This window comes from Pseudochaenichthys georgianus, chromosome 11 (assembly GCF_902827115.2).
Source record: "Pseudochaenichthys georgianus chromosome 11, fPseGeo1.2, whole genome shotgun sequence".
Lineage (NCBI taxonomy): Eukaryota > Metazoa > Chordata > Actinopteri > Perciformes > Channichthyidae > Pseudochaenichthys > Pseudochaenichthys georgianus.
The window spans coordinates 24,771,373-24,794,973 of NC_047513.1; the positions used below are offsets into that span (position 1 = coordinate 24,771,373).

At 40.5% G+C, this 23,601-nt stretch overlaps 1 protein-coding gene across 4 annotated transcripts; it reads left to right on the top strand.

The window, feature by feature from the left end:
• Window positions 1-1,616: 1,616 nt before the first annotated feature.
• Window positions 1,617-22,274, top strand: topaz1 (testis and ovary specific TOPAZ 1). 4 transcript variants are annotated; one of them, XM_034093961.2, is made up of 21 exons: window positions 1,617-2,464; window positions 3,708-6,291; window positions 6,376-6,419; window positions 6,671-6,756; window positions 7,617-7,663; window positions 7,749-7,816; window positions 7,940-7,998; window positions 9,005-9,091; window positions 9,675-9,732; window positions 11,453-11,604; window positions 12,123-12,215; window positions 12,314-12,429; window positions 12,934-12,997; window positions 13,094-13,265; window positions 13,342-13,436; window positions 14,120-14,285; window positions 14,890-15,042; window positions 19,564-19,767; window positions 20,425-20,605; window positions 21,412-21,595; window positions 21,690-22,274. In XM_034093961.2, exons 1-21 carry the CDS (start codon window positions 1,753-1,755, stop codon window positions 21,717-21,719), a joined length of 5,355 nt encoding a protein of 1,784 aa, XP_033949852.1. In that variant the 5' UTR covers window positions 1,617-1,752; the 3' UTR covers window positions 21,720-22,274. The 4 variants fall into 4 exon arrangements, with proteins under 4 accessions (XP_033949852.1, XP_033949854.1, XP_033949853.1 ...); XM_034093963.2 differs by having other exon boundaries at window positions 1,617-2,083; XM_034093962.2 differs by lacking the exon at window positions 21,412-21,595.
• Window positions 22,275-23,601: the final 1,327 nt, after the last annotated feature.

Sequence of the window (23,601 nt, forward strand, 5' to 3'; positions counted from 1 at the left end):
GTAGGTAAGTTTGAGAAACCGGCTCGAGATACACTTTTTGTTATATTCCATGGAATGCTCTTAACATCCCGATAGCAATGAATATCTGAAGTGCTTTGACAAAAAATCAATAAAAAAATGTCATCTGTGGAAGCCGTAGTACTGTAAAAAGCACGACCAATCATCTGAGCCGGCCCGGCTAAAATAACTGGATGGCCTACCTGCCTGTCAGCCTTCCATCTGTGCACAAACTTATCTTGTCCCCTCATTGGTCATGTGCGCGTTCGTGTGCGTGAGGAGGGGCTCTATAAGGAAGTGGCAGATTTTTTCCGGTTGTGTATTTTCAAATTCTTGCACACTCGAGCTGGTTTCTCCAAAATTACCTACCCCACCTTTAAAGATGCATTTACACTGACGACAGAACTTAGGCTACTGCTGATTTAATGTAGTAGTGGACAGACAGATCATATTGACATGCTTTTGTCATCCTTTGAAGTTTAATTAATTAGCGGACTATAATTAATGATCAGGGTTGGGAAGTTTACTTTTGAAATGTAGTAGGTTACAGATGACTAATTACCCTGTTAAAAATGTAATAAGTAATGTAACTGACTATGTAAATATTTGTATTGATATTCTAATGTTAATTATGAGTCTTTTATTTATTTTTAGAGTCACTTTAGATAAAATCCTCTGCTAAGTAACATAACCATAACATACGGTTTCATTAAACAAATAAACAAAAACAGTTGGTTTTGCAGCGAGTCATCATAGAGCCTAGGCTAACAGATTACTGTTTCCCTGTAAAACTCACATTTAGCACGTGTTGCTTGGATTGCTGTTAACTTTAAACAAACAACACATTCACATTACTCACACTCTTACTGTAATTAGTGATTACATTAACAATTAATGTAGGATACCTAGTTGAGCTTGCCAAAATCACGCTAGTTTCATTAAACAAATAATCAAATATGCTAACAGTTTATTTTGCCGAAAGCTATAGCTAACGAATAATTGTTGTTAGTGCCTTTAGGTTCGAAGCTATCATAAGCTAACAGGTGATTGTTTGTATTGCCTTAAGACTATCATAGTTAACGTTAGCTAATCACATTTCATTTCAAGACACAGGAATTGTTATTAATGTTAAACAAATACAACTTTATAAGCACTTCACATTACTCACACTCACATGTGCGTTGTCATTCATACTAATATCTCCTGCTCGCTAGGTGGCAGTGTAACTAAAAGCTGTTTGCGATCCGCCTTTTAAAAAAGAGAAGAAGGATCCAGAAACTGCGGGGCAGAAACTGCGGTCTGCTTCATGCTACTACTACTTCATGTAGTACACACTACAGGCGTCAAAAAAGCTTGAAGCTGGGCGTGAAGTTCCCTCCAGAGGGAGTTTTCACTCCCATGACACTGATATCCAAAGCAATCTACAATACCTAAAATAATCCATGAAATTACAAACTCTGGACATTTTCCACTTGTATAGCTTCCATAATATATGTCATGTTCTTGTGACTGATTAGTTTTTCATTTTTTCTTAATTTAATTCACGTTTTTCATGAGCAATCTTGCGCATGCGCAGAATGAGCGGTGTCAAAGTATGGTCAATTAATGTGGATGTGCTTCACGGAAAATGGACGCTATGAACGGGAGTATTTTTTGACGTTGTCACGCATGTTTACTAGCCGCACTCTTCAAAGTAACCAGGTCTAGATATATCATTTCTCTCCCTTTGATAAGTCAGTTTTTGTATTTATAAGCATGTTACCCTCTTCTAGCAGGAAAAAACTTAACCGAACCGCGTTGACAAACTTCAGTCTGACGCTGGTGCCGCGAAGTAGACGAAACTTACAGAATAATTTTGCAACTGAGAAACCAGAGGAAAACAAACTTGTTCCTGAACCTAAAGACAGTAACTCTTTCCAAAACAACAATGCATCTGTGCCATCGTCTTTAACAAGCCCCGCAAACGTGACGAAAACGATCGAAGGAGAACCGGAGGAGCCGTGCGTAGGAACGCAAAAGTCAAAATGGAGATCCAAAGGGGATGGTAGTGTGCACGTTATTGATCAAGAGGGACCATGCACCAGAGGCAAGTTTCAAAAGTGTAAACCAAACACCAGGAGCAAGAGCAAGCATGGGGTGCGCACTTTAAAGGAGCTCTGCAACCTCAGATTGAAGTTTACTTGGTGCGATTGCACGGCTGCAGACAAGAAAGAGGTGGTAAAACCAAAAAGGGGAAAAATGTCTTGCAAAAAGGACTTGATTAACGAGGCTACAAAGAGTAAAAAGTCAGGTGTAGTAAAATCTGGAAGGTGCAACTCCACACAAGGTGGTGTTAATGGGAAAACTCGCGTTGGTAGAAGAGCCAGGGACAGCGGGTGTAAAGAGAAGGCCAAGTCCGCCTGGTGTGATCCAGATCCGGCTGCTGCACAGACAGGAACACGGTGCTCCATTACCGCGGAACTGTCAAGTAAGGGCCACTTTAAGAGGGTTGTTTGACCATCACTAAGCGTGCACAGAAACTGGCATTGGGGACTACTAAATATGTGTTAATTGGGGTTGTTTTGGCAGGAAAAGGCTGTTAGCTAATGTGCTAATTGCTAACTCGTTTTGCTAAGTTTTTTAGAACGTGTTTTATGCTAAGCTAAAGGCGACTAATGTGAATCCCATCCTACAGAGATGTGAAGTAACTTAAGTACATTTACTTATGTACAATTTTAAGGTACTTTTCTTAGGTATTTCACTGTATTGCTACTTTATTCTTCGACTCCACTACATGTATTAAACAGCTTTAGCTACTTAAAAAAATACATCTCTAAAAATGAGCTGAGTTGTTTCTCCCCCCTTACTGTTGTGTTCACGGTGGTCTGTTTTAGCCAGAGGTGGGAGAAGTACTTAAGTAGAAGTACCAAAGTGTAGGAATACTCTTGTTTGTTACAAGTAAAAGTCCTGTTATCAAAATGTTACTCAAAAGTACTAGCATCAAAATATACTTAAAGTACTCATTATGCAAATTGTCCATTTCAGAATAATATATATTATGTGTTTTGATTATAATTATTGATGCATTATTAATGTGTTTCACAAAGCTGGTAAAGGTGAAGCTAGTTTGAATGACTTTGTATACTGCAGGGTAGCTTGTGAATTTACGTCAGGTGTAACTAAAGTGCCTTGCAATTAAATGTAAAACACAATTGTTAAGATTGAAAGTAGCAAAGTGGTCAGATGTGACCAGAAACATGACAGAGGGGTTAAAAGATATAGTAAACAAAGTAAAGCTCCCCTAAGCTTTGTGTTTCACCTACTGTCTCACAGGCAATGGCTCAAATGATCTGATGATGCTAACATTGGTAGGTTTATAAAAGGGCTAAGCAATATATTTGGATATGTTATCGTAATCGTCATATCAGACTAGAAATCTTCTTAGATATTTAATATCCGAATATCTTAAGTGTTGTGTTTTGAAAAGCTGCGTTACAGTAGTCATTTTGAGAATTTACAGTCAATGGGCAACTCTACAATATCAAAATTGACGTATTTGTTAGAAAATAAAATGATATTTATGATTCTTTAGATCACTCGGACCTAGTTTAAATCTGTGGAACAAAAAAAACAAACATTTAAATTGTGAGAGAGGGGATTTTGTTAGTGCTTAATAATTCCAAAATGTTGACTGATGCATTGCACAATTTAACAAGTTTTTGTTTTCACAGATGATGATGAAATTACGCTCCCAAGCCCAGCCAGACTTGCTGGTTCAGATGGGTCTTTGGGAAAGGCTGCCAAATCCTCTGTTTGCAGCCTCTGTGGTGACTGTAAATACATTTCCCGTCATCATACAACTTTGGGTGAGCACTGGCAAAAAAGCAGTAGCTGTGGGCCAGAGCATCCTACGGTTAAGGTTGAGAACAATAAAAAAGCCACGGCCACCTCTAAGAAGATTATCATATGGATAGACCAGTACCCGAAGGTGATGCTTTGTGACATTGCAAAAAAACGAGAAATGAGAGCTGGATTTTCATTTGAGCCTGGGTGTTTAGGGCATAACAAGCAAGAAATCAAGGAAAGTGTTTCGGCTAAAGAAGTTCAGTCTGTCTGTCGTGCTCCGAGTCCTACTGAACACCAGAGCCATCGCACAAATGAAAAGACAGTATCCAGTCACAAGAGATGTCGTTCCCTGAAGAGTAAAAGCTCCACTACCTGTTCTGCTTCTTCCTCACTACGTGAACACACACAAGAAGGGCAGTGCAGGACTCGCATTCATGGCAGAGATGTTGAAGAGGATCCTAGCTCTCGATCCAACCTAGTAGGAGAGGAGATCCACAGGGACAAAAGACTGAAGCTAGGGCATGGTGTTAAAGATGGGACGTTGCCATCTACTCCGTATTTCGAAAATGTCACGGACAAAGACCAAGCAGAAACAGACTCTGTAGACAAAGAGATGTCTGTTGTAAGTCGAGCATGTGTAGAGCGTGCAGTTTGTGACAGCAGCTGTTTTGGCCCCGCTGAGAAAGAAAACAATGTCCACAATAGACCTTGTGATGAGAAAGACAATCCCACAAACACTGAGGCAGCAGAAATGTCATCAGAAGTGTTCAGTGAGACCAACGAGGTTGAAATGGAGGAACTGGACTCATTTACCTGCCAGAGAGCGAGGCCCTATATCAGGAACATACAATATTCTTGTGCACGCACTTTTATGTCCTGGCCCTTCCCTAACAGTCGCTTGATCCCAAAACCACATACCACAGACTGTCAAGCAGAGCCTATTGATCTATCGGCTCGAAATAACAGCAACGCTCCATCCGATCAAATTGAGCCAGGTATATCCAGCAAATGGACCAATGATGAACTCCCACATTCAGAGGCCTCCTCAATCACAGCCCATCATGTTTCCATTCAAAAGGAAGACAAGCGAGAAGAGAATGGAGAAAGCATTTTAAAGGAGAGGAATGTGTCATCATTATCTACGGAGTTTGCATCTCACCTTATGGAAGCAGAAGAACCCAGTCTCTCCTTGGATAAGGCTACATTTTCCAAACCAAGTCAGAGAGGAAAAGAGACTCAAACTGACATAGTCTTAGCCGCATCTTCGCCAGTTGATAGACCTGAACCGGACAGCTCCACGTTGACCCCTTCCCCATCAGCTCTTGGCCTGAGTGACTGTGAAACTGCCAATACTTTATCTCCCATGTCATCTCTGTTCTCACACAGTGGTCCGAGCAGCCTTCCAGCCACACCCTCCTCTCTCACACTTTCATCGTTCCTACTGAAGAAAGTCGAAGCTGTGGAATCAGCTTATTCTCCATGTACGTCCTCAACACCCAAATGTATGGTCAAAGCTGGATATAAAGAAGTGTTCACCTGTGAAGAATCCCAAATAACATCATGGACTTCACCCTCTGCTCCTTCACATAACTCCGACTCCTTTGATTCATGTCAATCTTCCCTCCTCCTTCCTCAAGTCGAGCAAGAGAGTGACGAAGAACTCCTCACGCACAAAACGGATTCAAATGTTATTATGCTTCCACAGATTCTCTCTCCTATTAATTCCCCCCAAGGAAAATCACGAAAAAGCCTTTTGCCCCCCCAAAGCCAAGACTGCCCAGGTGACGCAAAGGAGGACCAACACATGGACTCCAGCAAACGTCAAGTGTTACCTGAATGTCACATGCCAGAAATTGTCAATTGCAATAATGAAAACTCAAAGGATGATCTTGAACATAATAGGAAAGACTTGGAAGGAGTCTCTAAAGCTACTCCAAAGGAAGTGGAGTCTTCGCCATACAATAATGAAGATGTGGAGGATGCTAATGAAGAGGAAAGCCAGGATGAAACCGACAACGAAGATGATGTGGAACAGGGTAACAACAAATCAGATCAAGTTCCTTCCGAGGCTAAGAGAAAGGCGAGCATAACCTCAGGAGCTCTGACAGAACCATGCTCTTCTCCCAGCTGTGATGAAGACGATGACGGGTCTCTCAGTGATGAAGGACAGCCAAGTCCTATTGGAAAAGAAGGATCTAGTCCATCTGAAGTAGCAGGCAGTGATAGGGATAAAAGTGTGGAAGAGGATACTCAGCCGAGCGTTCTGGACGATATCACAGCTTACGAACAGGACATCCTACTTGTCGATATGATCCAGGACGACTTCGAGCTGTTCGAAAAGCTGCCCCAGGAGAGAGTGCTGAAGCTGGGCCCCACCCGGGTCACAGAGGCCCCGAAACACAGACCTGTTGGAGTGGTGAAAACACTGACGCCCAGGATAGGTGGAGCATCACTGGAGTTTAAAGAAGAGTAAGGTCTCTTCTTTAAAAGCATATCCTTACTGAGTTGCATTGCTCATTGCAAATTCAATAAAAAATGTATTTTATGTTTCAGATCGAGCTCAGTTGATACCTACGATGGCAGTACTGACGTCACAGGTAAGACCGGTGCGCCAGTCAGAAAATGCAGAGCAATAATCCGTCATTTGAAACCAAAACACAACATTTAAAACAGTTACCACAGCAAAAGACACATTTTATATACTTCTGATTCTGAATTCTGCTCAGGGACTTATGCGATGATACAAATAACAAAAAGAGTAACCTTATGTTAAGAAATATAATTGTTTTTGGTTGTAGAATTTTATTAAACAGATCCTATGGTTGTGTTTTTTGTGTGTGTTTTACAGAACAGGAGAGCAGGACATGGAGACCTCAGTGTAGCAGAAACCCGGCCCCCACGCAAAGCAGCACATGGCCTTCGACTGAATACACGGTACTGTCTAATGTAGTGTTCTATAGTGGCAAGTAAACACTGTCTTTCACCACTTTATTGCAATGTATCAGGCATTGCTACATAAACATGAACAGGGTTTCTCTCCTGCATAATTGCTCTCTGTGCCTTCCCTCAGGTGAAAGTCCTGAATGAAAAGAGTACAAATAATAAATAACAAAACGTGTCGGGCACATTTTCAATATAGAAGTATCTAAAGTATTCACATGGGACTTCACAGGATGTTTTAATATCCTGTTCCAGGATCAATTTTGAGAGCTCTGCTTCCATTGCTTGTCTTTTTTTCAAAGCATCTGAATGAAAAACATCTAAATTACATATTTAGGTGTTTATTTTTCTACTCTTTTGTCTATTTGAATCCGTACATATCTCCAAAATGTACCATAATTCAGCATTAATTGCATCTTTAGGGAATAGTATGTTCATATTTATGGAGTTGTACAAACAGCTATATCCATAATGCCCTCAAAAGAAAAGCTTTGACTCCTCATCATTAACAAAATAAAAACAAGAAATGTGTTAATGAAATGTATCGCATATTAAATATATCATTTGCATGATTGAGAACAAATTCTTCAGGAAGATTGTTACACAAAAATACGTCGTAACCAACCGGGGAAGATTTATGGTGATGGTTATTGTTGGTAGTACAATCCCAATAAAAAAAGAACATTACAGCAAACTCAAATATGTGAAAGGCAAAGCGTTTCCTGTGATTTTCTCCATGAAATAAACATGTTACCGTCTCCCCATTGCGTTATGCTGGGGCAGCTTTTTTAAGAAACTGTTATCATTTATTTGGCTATTAAAAGCGTCCTATCTGTTTCTGTGTTTCCGACCAGAGTCTCCCTGATGCCAACAACAATCTTGTCAACAGAGTTTTGGAGAGGTAGCGGTTTGCACACATTCACACACAACATATTCAGCCTACCTTTATTTTGTATTGTTTTCACTGTCACTATGTCTTGTAATAGGAGCCAGCCCATCCAGACGGTGAAGTCCCTGCAAAACAACTTCCCTCCACTTATGACTGCAAGAATTGGTGAGGAGAGAATGACGACGTGTATCTTGCTTGCACTGATAACTCCTCATTTTGTCATTGGCCTGCAGTCCAGTGTTGCTGAATCAGAGTGAAAGCTGCTGTGTTTGACTCTCCTCTTCACAGGGCCCTTGATCAAAAACCCACCCAACATGACCGAGGTCAGGTGCCACAAATCTAAGTCTGTAAGTGCTCCATCACGTGAAAAACGGTCACTATCTTCTCTCAGTAAGGCCTCATTTATACACATGATTATTGGCCTAAGCATCAAATCAAGTTTTATTTATAAAGCACATTTAAAAAGGTTTCTTAGTCGAGCCAAAGTGCTGTACATGTAATAAAGCACACAATAACATATGAAAGAAAAGACAAGACATTTACAACAGAAATATAAAGACAAAACACAGAGAAATGTCATGGGTAAATAACCATGGGTGTTATTCCCAAGAAACTGATCTGTGCTTCACAAACATCAGTGTTTCCCCTAGGTTTACTGCGTTGAGGGGGGGTGCTGCCTGAGTGGGAGGGGGGGGGATATATATATATATTTTGTAATCCTATGGAGCAGAGAGAGGATTATTGTTATTGATTGATGCATCAGTTAGGGTCACAAACACTAAACTTACAATGAAAGCGTTTAGTTTATTTAATAAATGAGCACATGTTCAATGTGAAAGGTGACGGTAGATAGATTAGTTGCAATTTGGTGATTAAAAAATAAAATAAATTAGACACCTTGAATTTCAGGGGGGCTCCGTTGGCGGGGTAGTTTGTTTAGACACGTTAATCCCAGGTGGTAATTTAATTTTCAGTTAAAAAATGATAATAGTACAAATTCAAAAAAGAATTGCGCTGTTTTTAGGATCTCTAACTTAATGCTAGGGATAGCAGGGGGACACAATCTGGCTGCATACATTACACATGTCTGGTATAACATCTGTTCTTTATGATATGATTTAAAGAATTTTTTTTGGCACATTTCTCAATTATAAAGTAGCACAAGATGATTTTCAGGGCTGATTTGGAATGAATTATGTAGCGTTGGGTATGAGTTGAATAATTGCCTTGTGCCGGGAGATGTATTATGCTTGGTTTGTTAATGATGTTTAATCAAGACCTGTAAAGTGCCCTGGCGCAGCTTTAATTGTAATTGAGTTAATATGTGACTTGTCTCTTTCTCTAAACCCTCAGTACTGCAGACAGTACTTCAGCGATTCGCTGTTCTGTCGGTTCAAGATCTGTCACTTCCAACATGTGCCTAAGGCGGGCGACGAGAAGGTACGCCCTCAGTGAAAATAATATCATCTTATCTTCCCAGCATCATGATAAACTGTGAACACACTGGAGGATTGTACAAGTCTGTAGTGTTTTCTTTCCTGTCATCAACTAAAGTAGATGAGTCAGTTTAATGGCCGATGCAATGGATATGGAAAAAACAATTATAAAGCAGAAAGTCATGAGATGGGTAAAAGCAACATACTGGAAAGTGTAAGTGTAATTCATGGGGCCCTTGAATGCTTATTCAGGTTCATATTTGTATTTTGTGTCTCTACTGGGACACGTTTACATGCTTTAATATTCAAAAAGGTCTTTATTGTCCTCATACTGCCTGTGCTGCAGCAGTTCTTTTCGTTATGTTTCTATGTTACAGAAGTCCAACCGAGGTGTTTAAGGCAGGCGTTAACTAGGCTTTGAAGATCATTGACATGCACAAAGCCTGTACAACAGACTATGTGCTAAATGTTAAAACTCTAGGTGTTGATCACAGAGGCAACATCACCCTCTGCTGAGCCATAGTTGTATTTTTTTCTACACTTGATTTCAGAAGTATTGAATCCCTTCCCTTGTTCCCCCTTTTTAGTTGTGCATTGAAACTGTGACGCGGTTCGCCAAAAAACCAATGTGCCTTCAGAAAGCAGGTGAGTTTTCAAACTATCTAGTAACCTAGACCCGAATTGGCCGTTTTTGCGGTATTGACTTCGAAGCAAGTCACTCTGTTTGAATGTCCTTACCTCTCCTACATTTTGCCTATGTATTATGAGTTTCATCATGAGATAGATGCTTGCTCTCATACAAAATGAAAAGCTTTTTAGCACTAAATCTGACAGCTGTAGAGCAAAGAGGATGATCCACACGGCTACTAAAGTATTACACTTCACCACAGCAGCAACATTCAGTGTCTTTGTTATGAAAGGGTCTATCTGACATGTAAAGCTCTAGGGGTGGGGGAAATAATCGATACACAATAGTATCGCGATACTTTGCGTGGTGATATTGTATCAATACACTGAAGCCAAGTATCGATATTTTATTATATAAACTTCATATTGCAAATTAGCTTGACAAAGATACCCTCAAATTCTGAGCGAGCTAAGAAAATAACTCAATCATCACCTGCTTCATGTGCAAAGACCTGCGTCCATACAGCGTTGTGGAGAACGAATGCTTTTGTCACATGTTAAAGACACTGGAACCCAATATATCGTGCAATCTTTAAGAAAGGCCTAAAAACCTTCATTTAAAAAAAAAAAAAAAAAGCCTTCGATTAAACGTGTTTATTTTTTCTGTTACGCCCCTTGTAGCACTTTGGGATAACTTTTGGCAATGAAAGGTGCTATACAAATAACATTTATTATTATTATTATTAATTAGGGATGCTCCGATCGATCGGCCGCCAATCGATATCGGCCGATACTCACTCTCTGCCGATCGATCTCTCTAAAAATGCCGTAGAATCCATGACACTTTTCTCTGTGCGCGGCAAAACAAGCTCGCCAAAATGGCTTCACCGGTCTGGCATTATTTTAAGGTGTCCGAAAATGACAATAAAATAGCGGTATGCAACGTGTGTGTGAAGCAGAAATCCTGCTGCTCCACCCGCTGCGACGGACCGGTGAGCGGAGCAAAACGCACACTAACTGTTACGGCCTAACACACTTGGCTATTTTATCTACCTCTGGAACAAGCTAAACTAGTTATACATATATTTTTTCTTCATTGTCGGGTCACTCATTACTGGATCAGTGAGCTGCATGAGACGATACTGACAGGCTGTCAGGAGAGAGAGAGGGGGAGGGAGGAAAAGAAAGCGCTTCCGCTCATTTCTCCCGTGTTATTATCCAAAGTTAATGTAAACTTAAATAATGTACTTTATTTGAATGTAATAATTATGTTGGTTGTTGTTTGTGGAAGCGCCAGTGAATGAGCCCCATTAACTGAGTTTTAAACATCACTTTAAATGGAAGATCCCCATAGGCCCCGCCCACTCGATCCGATCGACGGTCGGCATCGGCCGATACTGATTCCGGCTATCGACCCCAAAATTGGCGATCGGAGCATCCCTATTATTAATCATATGCGCAATATATCGTATCGCAATACTTAGCACATCGTAGAATCGCTATCGTATCGTGGCTTAAGTATCGTGATAGAGAGATGGAATAGACAGGAACGGCTAAAACAAGCTCCTATTTTCAACAGTGACGTCACCAGTGCCTTTTTATAAGAAGTTAAACGATTTCTTGACTAGAAGCGTTCTGTGCGGCCTCATAAGATGGCAAAGCGTTTAGCCGTCGACATCATAATCCTTCTTCTCATTGGGAAATATTGAATATATAAACCATGTGTTTCTGTCTCTAGGAGCTGTGTATACAGGATACTACCAGAACAACCCACCTGGAACGTATTTCTCCATGCCCGTGCTCCTCACCCTCCTCTGGGCTCTGCTCAAAGCCGGCATGGTGTCAGAGGTCTTCTCGGTTCTCAACGTCAGCCTGGCTCACAAGATCGTGGTCAGTGTGGTTTTCATCCATGTTATTAACAATAATGTCACCCTGCAGTGTGGCATGTAATCCACCAGAGGGCAGGGCATGTTCTGTTTTAATATAGAGAAGAACTCAATGGTTCCACCCTGAACTCTCACGTATTCTGCAACAGCCTGCTTTCTGTTATTATGTTCAGAATATCTGGAATATATAATATAATCCCAGACACCTGCAGGTCCGCTGCAACTCTCACTATTTTAAAATCCAGGCTGATGATTTTTCTTCTGGCTGTCGCTTTATTTAAACTATTCATATCTTTCACTGCACTGTCACTTTTTTTTAGTCTGTGTTATTCTATGTTAGCTCGTTATTATTAAGTGTATTCTTTTAGCTTTTTTTTAAAATGCCGTTTTAGCATTTGTTTCTGCTGCACTATTTCTTAATGCTCTTAATGTTTTTCATTTTTGTAAAGCACTTTGAATTGCCTTGTGTTGAAAGTGTTAAATTCCAATTGTTGATAAAAACTAGGGGTGTTTTCTTTCTAGCCGGGCCCGGAGTTCCTGTTGGCCCTCTTCAACATTGTGAAAGAAAAGAGTCTCACAAGTGTTGTACCTGATCTCAGGGAGCTCACAAACAAGGTATTTCAGCTCACGCACCTAACTCACTGTAAGGCAGTGAAATCTGTTTGTTTTTATTTTCTATGAAGATGTAATTGTGCATATTTGTTGATTGACAGATGGCCAGTGCCGGCCTGGTGCTGAATTTGAACAGCTTCGACAGCGTTAAAAACACTCCTGAGTTCCAGCAGACGGTCAATCCAAACTCACTTGTTTCAGTGCCTGGTAACCACAAGTAAGTGGAAGCGCAACATGTATCGCACTAGAATAATCAATTATCATCCGTTCTTTATTTATTGATTCTTAACAAATAAGTCACTTAATTACTCTTTATACTTATATATTTATTATTTTAACTGTTTATTTTCATTTTTACAAATCAAGACATATCCTGACATAGGACTTTTCCATTCAAATGACAAATAATAATATGGTAAAACAGAATATGAAATAAAGTAAAACAGTTACAAGTTTAAAATAAGGAAATAAGATAATAACAAATAAATAAAATTAATAATAGTAAAGTAAATGCAAATAAATAAAAGCATTTTACACGAGGAGTGACATCTTTAGCAGAGCAGGATCGGTTACACGGGGACATTTTCCATAATGTCGTCTTTTGAAACTCAATTAAGTTAAAACGACCCTTTTCAACTAGCTAGGCATCCTTTTGATAAAGGAGTCCATTCTCATTTGTAGACTTGCCGTCATCTTTTCCTCTTTATACTTATTTACAAAGGGTATCCCAGAGTGCACCCTCCCCAGAGTGCCTGAATCTGGACGACTCCATTGTGGAAATAGAGGTAAGTTCTTCTCTTCAGGATATTACTTTTTGCAATTTATCCGAGGAGGAAATGGTTTAGTATTCAGGTCTGCCTTTGGTTTGTTCTGTCTGTCAGCTGTGTGCCAAGCAGGAGGACTGGAGGAAGATGGGGAATGTTTTCCGCTCCATTTGTCAGGTGTCCAAACATCCCCACCAGTTGGGGCGAATCAGCAGGCGCATCGCCACCGCGCTGCTCTCTGAGAGCAAAGACAAGCTGTCGCTGCCCTTTGCTACCTTCGCTGAGTCGGGTAAAAACTTTTACTTTGAATGCATTTGTTTTCATAACATGCTTCTGTATAGTAATCCTGATTATGTGATTTTTAGTGTGTCAGGGGGAAGATGACCTGGTCGGGAGTTTTTTGGGCAGAATTGGGGTCTCGCTCATGTTGAGATACCACAAAACGCAACAATGGTCAAAGGTAAATAAACAGTTTGTTTCACACTCCTATCTCCTATGTGTGCGTCTGAAAATCAGTCTTCATGTTACAGGGAATGTCTTAACTCAGGGGAGCTTATGTAGCTAGCTGTGATCTAAATATAGTGCTGCAGTAATAAGTCCTAAAACCCCGAAAATACTTAGCATTCCACCCCTTTCGGTTCCCTCGTCTCAAAATCATTGGTTCTTTGAATGTGGTTGGAAGCCTGAAATAAGGTCTGTGGTCAACACAAGCTGAAGAGATTTGCACGTTAAATACCTCAGTAAATACTCCACTCGTCAATGTCCGAAGCGTCTAGTGTCATAAAAACGGCTGTTCGTAGTGAATAAAACTACTAAACGTCATCACGCTGACACAAGTCCATCTCTGGCTTGCATATACAGTAGTACGCTTCAAAAATTTCAAAATGGTGTTAATAAGTGGTCTGGTCCGGGCCTACCAAAATACATCATCACTGCACCGCTCGATAAACTACACCAAAACAAACATTTGAATCATAGTACAATCTTTATGGTTTGATATTAAAGTAATACTGCCGATTGACAAAAACAGGATTACCTTTATAATCACACAACATAGTATTGTTGTTATTTTTGTATAATTCAAGATGCAGCATTGTTTGTAAATGCCATTTGGTATCGCCATGTCTGTGTGTTTGCATGCAGGGTCGGAGGGTGGTGGATGTGCTGTCCTTTTCCAAAGTGAACTACTCCAAACTGAAGGGTTTGTTCGGGAACGAGAATGGAGCCTCGCGCTGCTCCCTGGTTACCGTGGCGGCTGAGCTGCTCCTCCTGAGTGGTAGCGTGGAGGGAGCGCTGAACACGCTGCGAGGTAACTGACCCCAGAGTTAATAGGTTTTCTATGATTGCTCCAGCTCCCCCATAATGCATCAAAATGTAACCGTTGTTTCTACTCAGCAGAGCACCAGGTTTTTTGAAGATGGATTCTGTTCTATGCAAAATAAAAACCTTTTTGAACATTATTTTGACTCTGAATTTGAGTTCAAGGTCCAAGGCTTTTATTAGTCATATATACATAGCTACAGTGTAGTTATGACGATGAACATTTTAGGTCACAGGCTCCTCCAACAGTGCAACACAATACAAACCGAAATAATAGTGCAAGTAAATACAAAAAGAAAAATAGTCAAATAGTGCAATAAGAGTCTATATACAAGTGATCGGAATATGATATATTGGATAAATAATTTGTAAGTTGCAGCCAGATGAATGTTATTTCAAAAGTTCAGGTATTTCATTAGTTGGATGTAGCTTAGCTTGATATAACATTACGCCAAGAAAAGATGCATACTACAGCTCTACACTTTAACCCTACTGTATATTGTTATTTTGTGTGCTTTTAGCCTTAGAAATATGTTTTTAAAAAATAAGAATTTAGTCTTTTTAATTCATTTCTTCTGCGTCTTTGAATTCAGAAAACAAATGGTTCCTGGGTTCGTCGTTGTGGCCGTGTGACCCTGCCGATCTGGAGAGTAGAAGTCGTGTGTTGATGCGTCTGGCCGGGGAAACCTCTCACAGAGACACGCTGGAGGTCCTCTGTAATCTGCCTGGACTCGCAGAGCTAAACGGTGAGAGCAACATAACACAGCTAACAGGAACCACCGCTCAGGGGTTGCTAACGGCTAACGTTAGCTAGCTCTCCTGCTGATTTCAACACTGATTCTTAGTTCACAACGCAGCAAGGGAGAAATATATGTATTTAAAAAGTGACTTTACTCTATCCCAAACACATGTTCAGTCATCCTCGGTACACAGTCAGTCTCTATATTTACATTTGAGGAATTTGTATAAGAATTGTTTCCTGTAAGATACGTTTACATTGTGTTTATTCTGTTGTTTCAAAGTTATATTGTTGCTGCTCCTAACTTAATTTAGCCTGTTTTTCAAATATTGAATTCTAATTTGCCTTTTTAATTTAAAGACAACCAGGCTGGCAACAAAAACGTTTAGCTAATATGCTCACTTATATAATTGTTATCATTATTTGCAAGTCCTATGACCTTTGAAATGAACAGATTGTCCTCATATCCTGCAGGCCTTGTTTATAAATCAATAGATCCATAACACATGTCACTTTCTGATGCCAAACCTATGAAACCACGACACTCACCAGACATTTCATCAGACTAGTGTTAATTTCGTTGACTAAAACTATGACGAAATATGTTCGTCAACGACCTTTTTTTCCATGACGAAAACGAGACGATGACGAGACGGCACCGACGGCAGTAAACAATAACTGCAACGAAATCATCATGCAATATCGTTGACGGAAATGTAGTTTCCTAAATAAAAACTATGCCAAAATCTCTCTTTACTTTCGTTGACGAAAAATGAGGAGACGAAATATTATCAAAGATAACGTTACATTTCTGATAGTCAGTTTTTCTCCCAGCAGTTCCACTTCCGGTGCTGCGGAAGAGCAGCAGCTGTGTCTGTGCTGCGCGCGGCGGTACATTTGAATTACACCGGGCAGCGGCACACTGTTAACGTGAAAGACTCGGGTCTAACTCGTGGTCTAACTAACCTTATTTAACAGAAAATAAAATGGCAACAACAGGGCTTGGGAGCAGTGGTCGCACTCGCGTTAACCTAATTACCCCCGTCAGCGCGAGTGAGTGATAAATTGTGCACTCGACGGGTAATAATGGATTATGACGGAAATGTTACGATCCTGTCCGTCAAAATGACTGACAACGAAAAAGTCTAAAGCCACCACTGCTTGGGAGAAAGAAACGATGTGATATTTGGGCCCTTTTTCGCTACAATGAGGCGGAGAAAGAAAAAAGCGAATGCATTGTTTCATCAGAAGGGAAGCAATGTGGCCACAACACAGCTGGTACAACACCACAAACCTGAGCAGATACTCTCTGCAAAGCTTCTTAATCATTCAACCTGTGTTTTTCATCAAATAAGGACAAGATATAATCTTATTTATTTATATACTAAAATGACAAATTATTGGTTTTGGCTAGACTAGTTTGACTGAAATGTTCTATATAATCTGATGACTAAAAAAGACTCGACAGTTTTCATTGACAAAAAGTAGACTAAAATAATTAGTTTTCTTTGACTAAAATAAGACTAAAATGCTCAGACTTTTAGTCGACTAAAACTTGACTAAATAAAAACAGGATGAAGGTGACTAAATATGACTAAAACTAAAAAGGAAATGTAACACAGGACTAAAACAAAATAGCTGACGAAATTAACGCTACATCAGACTCAGAATCGCTCTCATTTCGGGGAAATCCATTACCTTTTTACTCATCAATCATTGATAATAATTTCCATAATTCTGCTTCCATATAGCCACATTTTATCAGCAAAAGTAAGGAGCCTAAACGTTGTTTCTTAATGAAGTATCAGCAGCAAATCCGCAGCAATTTCCTCAATTCTGCCCAGTTTTTTTTCCCCCTGTAGGAAAAAACAGGAAGACTTGATGTAGTTATTTGTTGTGAAACACTATAGAGAGGCGAAGTCCCGCCCATCTACTTCAAAGTGAAGTCAAAGTCAGCTTTATTGTCAAGAATTCTACATGTTGTACATCCAGAAATCTCGAAATATCGTTTCTCGAGGTCCTACAGTGTGACATATAAATTAGTGCTGTCAAAATTATCGCGTTAACGGCGGTAATTAATTTTTTGAATTAATTGCGTTAAAATATTTAACGCATTTAACGCATGTGCAGAATGGCCCGCCCCATACGTGCCGCCAGTGGCAACGCCAGGGTATGGCTGGGGTAGGCTACACCCATACCAAGAAATGGCTTAGCCCCACCATGAAAAATGATGTTAAAGTAAGCAAAATAAAGTCTGCCAACTCGCGCGGAGTAAATTGCACAGACAGCAGTTAGTAAGATTGATTTCAGTAGCCACGGTTTTGAAAACTTGTCACGTAGTGATCGTCTTCTCAATCGAACATCTTTGATAACGGCGTGGTGTTGTTGCAGGAAGTCCCGACGCAGAATACTCTTGCTGTAGTACAGGGCAGAGCCATATAATAGTAATACTATGGCTCTGGTACAGGGGTGCAGATAACTGGTACGCAGGTTATGTGCGTAATCTGAAATGCGTACCGTCACTTGTGTCACAAAGCGCATTTGCGTACCGACGTACTTGTGAAGCTTTTCCAGAAGGCGGTTAGATCACCGGACGACAGAGTCGGTCTCCGTGTGCACAGACAGGGCTGCTGTTAACGTCGGTCTGTACAACGGAATTGTGCCAAAACTACGCCAACCGGCTGCGGAGGGAGACTCCCCCCCCTTCACTGGAGAACTGCTCTAAAACAGCTGATCACAACGTTCACACTCTGTGGTCACGAAGTACTCCACTAGCCGCCCCCCCCTCTGTCGACTTTCCTGAAGTACTCCCCCGTTGATAGAAATCAACACGTAATGAATTAAGACCCCACGGTTTGATGATTGATAGATGTGTGGGTTGTCTTTCATTTTGACATGCAGAAAAATGTTATAATAAACATAGATACTGTATGTTAAATGGATATATCCGCCTTCTTTCATTTATCTTTCCATTCCCAACAATATACATAAATAAATGGCATATTTTGGACATAGTTCGAATGGTGATTAATCATGATTAATTCATTTTTAAACTGTGATTAATCTGATTAAACATTTTAATCGTTTGACAGCCCTAATATATATACATCAAACAACAACAACAAAACAAAAAGGCCGTGTGTGTGTGTGTGTGGGTTAGAGTCCAGGACCATTTGGGGCAGGGGAGAAAGGTCGGAGGCAGGGTGGAGAGTTCAGGGGAGAGATGTCAGAGGGGGGGAGAGAGGTGGTTAATCCTCAACAGTGTGCTCCTCACACTGGCTGGTGAAAGACGCAAAGCCTGGTCGTTGGTGGGGGGGGTGGTTTTCTGCGCAGGTCTGTTGTTCTGTGCTTCAAAGTGTGCAAAGAAGCCGTTGAGGTTGTTGAGCAGGGAGGTATTACTGTCACAGGTCTGTGGCGGTGGTTTGTAGTCCGTTAGGGTCCTTATGCCCTGCCACAGGCTCCGTGAGTCCCTCGGGTGAATTTTTGTTTTGCTTTCCTAATGCCACGGGTCAGGTCAGCCCTGGCTGCTTTCAGGTCAACCCTGGCTGCTTTCAGCCCAGCTGGATCTCCAGCTCTGAAGGCGATGTTGCGGACCTTCACCAGCGTGAGGACCTCCCCGGACCTACTTCCGACCCATGGGACCTTATTTCGGAAAAAGTATGTATTGAAGTCAAAGGAGAGAGAAAGATTATCTTTCGATCCCGTTTGAATTGTGCCACGAATTACACGTATGATGTTTGTCCATCTTAAAAAATTATTTCCAAAAAAGTCACAGTTTGTCGTAAAACTGTTGAAATATCAGACTATGAAAAATACGCAACTAGAAAGACTACAAATCCCAGAATCTCGGTCCCGCATGCTGGCTCTTACGGAACTCCCCTTGTGTGTATGTACAGCTCTCAACATGCCCAGACGTGGAGTGATTTTCACCTCTTTTAATACTTTTCACATCATTCTGAGAGAAAGAAGAACGTGACGGCCGTCTTGGTGTGTGGTGCGAGACGGGAGATGTAGTTCATTGAGCGGTTTCACACAAAAAGTGTTACTTCACAGTTTTACGACACATTTTTATTTTTTTGACTTGCAAAATTAACTTTTAAATTGACAAACATCATATGTGTAATTCGTGGCACAATTCAAACGGGATCGAAAGATAATCTTTCTCTCTCCATTGACTTCAATACATACTTTTACCGCAATAAGGTCCCATGGAGGTCCCCCGGAAAGGGAGGGACTTCACCTCTATAGGATATGTAATATAATAATATATTGAGCCGACTTTAAAGTATCTAAGGCGGAGGTTTCATTTCCTTTCTGGCGGGCATGCACAACACGGCATAACACTGCTTTCAGATTTTTCCGTCATTGTTAAAAAAAGTCCGGAAAATATTCGGTTAACGCGACCTCTGATCCAAGGTAAGTGCAGCAGTTAGATTTGATGCAAAGCTAAAGGATGTATCCCCATGTGTTTCTCGCTGCAGCCCTAATTAAGATTGCATTATTCTTTTATATTTTTTGTTTTCCTCAGACACGGTCGGCATCCCCAAGTATGATCCTCTGTTTAACTCTCACCTGCAAGTGTGCGTGGACCGACAGATTCTCCCCGTAGCTTCAGACACCGTGGGCTTCATGCTCAGTAAGAAACTGTCCGTCGATCCTCTTCTGCTGCAAACGCTCCTGAACAAACTGGGAAAGCAGAACCTCTGGCCCCGCGCGCGGAGAGCCTTCAGTCGTGAGTCCTGCCCTCTGGTTTATTGGCTGCTCTGTTTAAATGTTGTATGGATTCAGGATGCACTGATTCTAGCGATGTTGATGGGAACAATTTGTCCGATTTTTGATACTCAAACCAATGTTTTTGTAGTTATTTATAATTGTTTGTTATTTGATCCCCCTTCTGGGCCAGGGCAAGAAAGACCTCTTCATTATAAATAAAATAACAGATAAATATCGTCTTTAATATGTTGTATGAGGATAGCAGTCAACAAGGCGGAAAACCGACAGTAATGATCAGACGATTTATATCTGTGCATCTTTTATAGATTTTATATTGCTGTATCGATTCAGTTGTCATGTCTTACCTGTCAGAGAAACCATTATTTATTTATTTTATTTGTATTATCATTCATTTTACCTCCTTGTGTCAATTAACCTGATACAATTTTATATTTTGCTGCATGTACCTGTAAAGTTCTTAACAAATAATCTGAGGGGAATTTCCTGTTGTTTATTTTTAACTTGTGTCATTTTGTAAAGCACTATGAGCCGCATGTGTTGTATGAAAAGTGCTATATAAATAAAGCTTTATTATTATTATCTCTAATGTGGAAATGATTAGCTGAGTTAATTACTTTTACGTTCAAACGGTTGCATCCCTGTGTTTATTCTTCAGACGCCCTGAGTTCGGGCTACTACCCGGAGGTGTCGACGGGCTTCATGGCCCTGATGGTGCCCTGCTCTCTGGGGGAGGTGGAGCTGGCTCTCTGCTTGGAGATGTTCGTCACGGTCAGCGCTACGGACATCTTCCACCTATCAGAGACCTCCACTTCCTGTCTCAGTATCACTCTCAAAAGGTAGGATAAGAAGGGTTTATTTAAATGGCACATTTCAACAAAAAGGCCAAAGTGCTTTTAAAAAATATTAAAAGCAGAGACAGATTGCAAAAGAAATGCACAAAGAACTTTCTCTGAGCACCAGCATCTTCGCCAGTAAGAACAGAGCGAATACCGTTGCGAACCACCACCTTGAGAAACAGCGCTCCTCCCGGCGTCTTTTTTTCTGAGCGCTTATTGTTTTCAGAAACACGCTGTTGAAGTCACTTTAGAAAATGGAGGTGAAGCTTGTTTTCGGCCGTGTCTCTCACTCGGAAAAGCCAGTTTGATGGAGCAGATCGGCCAGGCCAGCTGTTGCTGCATTTTGTAATATTTATTGTATTTTATTCCATTCTTTTTAAATGATGTAATTCTTGTAGATTGACTGTCAAAATGCTGCTGTGACAAAACAATTTCCTAACTTGCGATAAATAAAATATCCGTCTGCCTTATCCATCCATCCGTCCATCCATCCAATCAAACGTTAATAGTCATATGGACACAGGCCTTAAGATAAGAACAGTTAATGAGTGTGTTTGTGTGTGAGGTCGCTGGTTGCATCATGTGGAGGCGTGTGGCGCAGTGGGTAGAGCGTTGGTGTTCGGATCAGGGGAGCACAGGTTCAAACCCCACTGCAGTCAGCATGTCGTTGTGTCCCTGGGCAAGACACTTCACCCCAAATTGCTCCTGTGGGGGTTGTCCACAGTACTGAGTATGCAAGTCGCTTTGGATAAAAGCGTCTAACAAGTGACATGTAACGTAATGTGATCTGATTCCTCCTCTTCCAGGACTCAGAACTGTGAGAGCGAGTACCTCTCCGCAGGAAGCCGCCTCCTCTCCGCAGCGTGCAGGCCGCTGCCCAAACTGGTCGTTCACTACACGGCCGTTAACTCGTCTCAGGATCAGGTTTTCACTTTAGACGTTTTCTCCGCTCGTTCCTGGCTCCGCCACAATCACCTGTGGGCCAACGAGGTGTGGACGCGCTGATCCAAAATGATAATTCCTCCGCAGTCCCCCGGACATAATTAACTTTCCTTTTTCCCTTAAAACTGCTTTTGTTCCATAGGCTGCGGTTGACTGGGAAAACAACCAATGAAATCAGGAAAACTAACGCATGTACATTTCTGTTGGCTGTCATATTTCAATTTAGCCTTTGACCAAGAAGAAGAAACTCACAACCAAAGTTGGACACCAGACATTTTCAATGATTGATTTTTGTACAAAGATAATGCCTCATTTTTGTTCAAATTTTGTTTTAAATATGTTAAGGATTTTTATGTTAATTGTGGTTTCCTGAGGAGTTATTTTAGCTGAATTGTCTTTGATTTATGTCACTCGGTGTTTGTGTGATTTGGAAAAATAAGTAATCTGGTAGGGCGGTTGGTTTCTTTAACAAAAATGTACAATGTGTATATAAGTGTATATTTATAATGGTGTTAAGTCTTTGATGGTATTATTTTGCTACATCATCTTACTGATTGTCAAATCCTCAATTGTTGCTTGTTCAAGAGCTGTGATTTACATTTTCTTTGTAATACGTTTTTATAAAAACTGTTCAGCTCCAAAAGTTTGACTTTGTACTGTTTGTTTGAAAAAAGATCCCCAAACGATTGTCTTCTGGAAAATAAAAGATTGTTAGGTAGTTAAAATCACACTGCTGTTGTTTTATGCATTTACTTTGAGCATTCTTCCCGTAATATAAACTAAACAAAGTTGCATAACGTCTGCAGTTCAATCCCTGAGAGGCAGTGAGAAAGTGTGTTTTAGTAGCTTCCTTTAAGCCAACACAAAACACATTTTCTAACATTTAAAAAAAATAAAAATGTTATGTATAGTTACATATGATGTCGAAAGAGCTACATGTGTCCGGCATCAGCTGCATCTCTCACCCCTGTTCCTGTGCATTTATTTACAGATTACTGTAGTGTACATTTGTTACACAGCTACCGAACCACCAGGGGGAAGCACTGAGCCGTGGGGAAGTGAGCATAAATGGGGAAAGAAGTGAAATGACCCTTTTATTAAAACAAGAGGGGAAATGTGTTGAATTCACATTTGATATGAATACAGATGTGCTCAAACACATGCATTCGTCCAGGTGCTCATTTTTAATAATGTGTTTTTGTTTACAACTGATGGTAACATGAAATGCAAGTCCTCAGAGAGGCAGTGGTGGAGAGTACTTCAGTACCATTTTTGAAGTACTTTCTCTGACTTCTTGAGTAAGTCCCTTGTCTGCTACTTTATAGTCATACTCCACTAGACGTTCAGACACAAATACTCTGATTCTGACCAACAAATATTCAGATTATTAATGCAAAATATAATTGAAAAATCCCTTATCCTGTATTATTATAGGTGTTGATGATCAAATACACCACGCAGTGTGTTAAGTAATTAAAGTTAACCCTGCCCCTATACTGGCTGCAATATAAAAGTGATAAATCTAAAATATTAAATAAAAATTATATAAATGATTCTGGAATAGATATGTGTAAAATGAGTACTTTTACTGTCTGTGCAATAGGTGCATTTTGATGTGAATTTCACTTTGAACAGAGTATTTACCTTTTAAAATGTATATTACTTCCAGCAATGCAAAGAGGATTGATTGATTGATACATACATTTGCTCAGATGCTTAAAATGTATTTCTAAGGCAAATAGTGTGATTACCGGAGCAAATTAGAGATCTCAGAGAGGTGAAGATGACACAAGAAACACAAACTGTATTTCTTCAACTTGTTTGCAACATGTATCATTTGTCAGAAACCAGTTGTGAAATGTTCATATCGAGACTTCAAAAGCTGAATAGCGTTACTTAAAGCAAAGGCTCACCCCACACCATTCAGTCATATGACATACTGCCCATCCATCCATCCATCTTCTCCCGCTTATCCGTGGTCGGGTCGCGGGGGTAGCAGTTCCAGCAGAGAGCCCCAAACTTTCCTTTCCCTGGCGACATCAACCAGCTCTGAC